This window comes from Cebus imitator, unplaced genomic scaffold, assembly GCF_001604975.1.
Source record: "Cebus imitator isolate Cc_AM_T3 unplaced genomic scaffold, Cebus_imitator-1.0 Scaffold24, whole genome shotgun sequence".
Classification (NCBI taxonomy): Eukaryota; Metazoa; Chordata; class Mammalia; order Primates; family Cebidae; genus Cebus; species Cebus imitator.
In genome coordinates this window covers 14,783,417-14,787,605 of record NW_016107339.1, presented here as the reverse complement: position 1 = coordinate 14,787,605, position 4,189 = coordinate 14,783,417, and the positions used below count along the sequence as shown (strand labels likewise).

The following is a 4,189-nucleotide window of genomic DNA, read 5'->3' as shown; positions in this document are numbered from 1 at the left end:
TTTAAGACAAGAATCTCACTGTGTCACCCAGGCTGGAGTGCAGTGGTGCAGTCTCAGCTTACTACAACCTCCTCCTCCTGGGTTCAGGCGATTTTCCTGCCTCAGCCTCCCAAGTAGATGGGATTACAGATGTACACCACCATACCTGGCTAATTTTTGTATTTTTGGTAGAGATGAGGTTTCGCCACGTTGACCAAGCTGGTCTCAAACTCCCAACCTCAGGTGATCCACCCACCTTGGCCTCCCAAAATGCTGGGATTACAGGCATGAGCCACTATGCCTGGCCCTGAGGCAATGTTTTTGGAGGGAGGGAAAGGGTTATCTGTACTTCAGCTGTTCTGTTTTGGGAGTACTGGGGCTGAGAAGGGGCAGGGCCATCAAAGGGCTCACATTGTTATTGTAGTCTGTGGTGGCGGCAGCACCTAGAACCTCATAGTAGCGCTGCAAGAAGGGCTGGAGGCGGCTCTCCAGCCGCTGCAGCTCCTGGAGCACCTCGACATACTCCGCAGGGGAAGGATGGCTGTGGACAAACCCAAGGGGCAGTGAGCCAAAGCTTTCCTCAGATTCCCAACCTCACAGTCAACAGGTACCACGTGTGCCCTCTCTCTCTCCCTTGCCTCCCAGAGCGCTAGCCCAATCCTTCTCTGGACCAGCAAAGTTTCTGTTCTTTACTCCCATCCATTAGAGGATGGGGAGAAGAAAATGAACTGCTCCCACCCTCCCCACCACAATCCTAGGCCTATGTGAACTCAGAGAAGAGAATTCTGATCAGGCTCAGGAGATATCATTTGGATTTCCTTGCCACAGGGAGAGTTCTCAGCTGCCTGTCCTAGTGTCATTTACCCATACTGAGATATCCCCTCCTTGCCCCTCAATGCTAACCCTCCAATTAAGACCTCCAAACAATCCTTTCCTTCCTTTACAATAGTTCATTTTCTTCTCCCCACACTTCACTTAGGACTCCCCACCCCCTAAAGATTCCCTCCATCTCTCACTTGGGTGCATTTGTCTCTGGGGCAGGTGTTGGGCCCGCTGGGGCTGGGCCAGAAGGGGTGAGCTCTGGGTTTTGGGCTGGGGCACGCTCCTCCACTTCTTCTGCCTCCATGGGCTCCCGAGGAGATGTTTCACTTTCGGCCGGTTCTGACGTTTGAGAGCTCAAGGTTACTGGCTCCGGGGTCACAGTTGGTGGCTGCGGGGGTGGCTGGCTGTGCTGCGGTTGGGACCCTCCTCGACACTGAAGGTGGGGAAGAGTCAGGATACCAAAGGCAGGATGAGACTGCTGCAGAGGAGACAGAGTCTCACTCTGTCTCCCAGGCTGGAGTACAGTGGCACAATTTGAACTCACTGCAACCTCCACCTCCCAGATTCAAGCAATTCTCTTGCCTCAGCCTTCCAAGTAGCCAGGACTAAAAGCAGGTACAACCACAACCAGCTAATTTTTGTACTTTTAGTAGAGACAGGGTTTCACGATGTTGGCCAGACTTGTCTGGAACTCCTGACTGCAGGTTATCCGCCTGCCATGGCCTCCCAAAGTGCTGGGATTACAGGCAGGAGCCACCACACCTGGCCATAGCATCTGTAATATTTGTAAATAGATTTCTAACAAAGAGTAGAGATTGTGGTTTCCTGGCCTCCACAAGTTAAGAGTGTGGAATCCTTTTTTTTTTTTTACTGAGATGGAGTTTCACTCTGTCGCCCAGATTCAAGTACCATGATCTCGGCTTGCTGCAACCTCTGCTCCCACGTTCAAGCGATTCTCCTGCCTCAGCCTCCCAAGTAACTGAGACTACAGGCATGTAGCACATGCCACCACACCCAGCTAATTTCTGTATTTTTAGTAGAGACGGGGTTTCACCATATTGGCCAGGCTGGTCTCAAACTCGTGACCTCGTAATCCGCCCGGCTCGACCTCCCAAAGTGCTGGGATTACAGGCATGAGCCACTGCGCCTGGCCAAGTGTGGAATCCTTTAATTGAAAAGAGATCCCATGAGACAAGTTTGAAACAAACTTCCCAGATACCAGGCACCAAGAGGACTGGCAGAAATGAGAGCACCACACAAAGATACTTTTTCTGCCCAAAAGAATGAATACTGCAGAGAAGACTAGATTACGAAGGCCAAACCCTGTGCATCTGCCCAGTCATGCCCCAACCCCAAGGCTGAGAGAAAAGGGGGAAGGTGGGGAGAGACCCTAGCCAGCCTTGCCCATTTACCTCCATCCGGGATAGTAAGGTCTGTATATCCCTGATCATGTGCTGAGCCATCACCAGCCGTACCCGGGGCTCACTCTGCAATGAGAGAAGAGTGATCAGGGTAGGTTACAGATGAAGCCATGAGTTCTACCACCTACTAAATCAGGTCCCAGCCATCTCTCAACCAGGTCTACCCCGACCTCCCAGCCTCCTTCTCCCAGATCCCCTTCCCTGACCCTCCAAGGCCCCCTCAATACCTGAATTGGGGCCTGTTCCATGTTGATGTGAACATCCACAGCAGAGCCGTCACTCTGGGGAAAGGGTAAGGGAAGTTGTTCTGGGAGAAGCCAACACTAAGGCCTCCACACTTCCGATTCATTCCCTGGAGCCCTGCTCTCTTTTCTCCTTAAACACTGAGACCAATAGCACACCACAGGGACCCCTGAATCCAATCTAAAGAGGGAAGCGTCTATCTTATTAATTCCCTGCTGCTACCACAACCAAAGCTACCCACAAAGACCCTCCCCTGTGGAACACAAGCTTACAGGAAGATTGAAGGTTCCAACCATGACATAGCTGTTGGCATTCCGGTCATGAACAGAGGCCCCAGGCCCCCGAGTACCAGGCGGGGGTCCCCCACCATGAGTGGCTGAAGCAGGCCCTGTCCCAGAAGATGCCCCAGAAGGGAGCTGAGTCTGAGGAGGAGCCCGTTCCACCAGGTGGATAACCTTTCCCCCAACATCTGCAGAAAAATAGACACACACTGAAACACAGTATGAACAGGTCAACCCGTGGCCTCAACTCAACCCTCCAGATAGCAGCCTCAACCTCTGAACTGCCTCCCCAGTCCCCTTACTATATTCCTGGAGCTTCTTATCATCTTGCAGAACTCGTCCCTGGTAAATGAGCCGTTGTTTTTCAGATGGGATGCTGACAGAGGCAGCAATGTGCTCCTTAAACTCTTTCACATTCATCTGCAAGGAAGAGAAGGTACGCACAGGAATGGAAAGAATAGAGGAAAGAGGAAGAACAGAGACGGACAACCGACTTGTGGAGGTGAGGGGTAAAAACTGCCACGGAATCACTACCTATTTGTCTTGACTGTGAGGTAATTACTGTGCAAACCCTTAAACTTAAGTAACAGCTGTCAAAATATAGACTAAATTTGGCTGGGCGCAGTGGCTCACGCCTGTATTCCCAGCACTTTCAGAAGCCGAGGCAGGTATATCACCTAAGGTCAGGAGTTCCAGACCAGCCTAACATGATGAAATCCTGTCACTACTAAAAAAATTAGCTGGGTGTGGTAACGGGCACCTGTAATCCCAGCTACTAAGGAGGCTGAGGCAAGAGAATCATTTTAACCAGGGAGGCAGAGGTTGCTGAGATTGTGCCATTGTACTCCAGCCTGGGCAACAGAGTGGGACTCTATCTCAAAAAATTAAATAAATAAATTTAATGAAGCCCAGGTTATAGGTCCATGAAAAATAACATGGATGAAAAACAAAAAAAAAAAACCATCTGGACATTACATTCTCTGCCTGGCTCCCATGGGAATATGTGTCTAAAACACCAGTGACCCCTTTCCAAACACAAAATGATACCAGGAGTTTATTTGCCAGACTCTCCTGTAATTTCCAAGATTAAAAAATGGCAAGGAAGATGGGATCTGGAATCAGGTTAATGAAGAAAAACTAAGAAAGTAGCAAAAGAGGACCCAGCGCATCACACCTGTAATCCCGGCACTTGGGGAGGCCAAGGCAGGTTCGTCACCTGAAGTCAGGAGTTCGACGCCAGCCTGGCCAACATGATAAAACCCTGTCTCTACTAAAAATACAAAAATTAGCCAAGCGTGGTGGCAAGCGTCTATAATCCCATCTACTAGGGAGGTTGAAGCAAGAGAATGGCTTGAACCCAAGAGGCAGAGGATGCAGTGAGCTGAGATCACATCACTGCCCTCCAGCCTGGGCAACAAGAGCAAAACTCCTTCTTAAAAAAAA

General features: G+C 50.3%; 1 protein-coding gene across 48 annotated transcripts in view; it reads right to left on the bottom strand.

Moving 5' to 3' along the window:
* The window catches only part of BAG6 (BAG cochaperone 6), a 13,579-nt gene that overhangs the window by 6,993 nt on the left and 2,397 nt on the right, over window positions 1-4,189 (bottom strand). For 31 of the 48 annotated variants that reach the window (XM_037736332.1, XM_037736342.1, XM_037736345.1 and 28 more), the window contains exons 3-8: window positions 3,049-3,166; window positions 2,738-2,934; window positions 2,450-2,503; window positions 2,214-2,288; window positions 996-1,234; window positions 391-520 (exon numbers count right to left, since the gene is read on the bottom strand). In XM_037736332.1, coding sequence (XP_037592260.1) covers window positions 391-520; window positions 996-1,234; window positions 2,214-2,288; window positions 2,450-2,503; window positions 2,738-2,934; window positions 3,049-3,166 — 813 coding nt within the window. The remainder of the gene's footprint in view (window positions 1-390; window positions 521-995; window positions 1,235-2,213; window positions 2,289-2,449; window positions 2,504-2,737; window positions 2,935-3,048; window positions 3,167-4,189) is intronic. The other 17 variants (XM_037736358.1, XM_017522386.2, XM_037736348.1 and 14 more) reach the window with 1 other exon arrangement.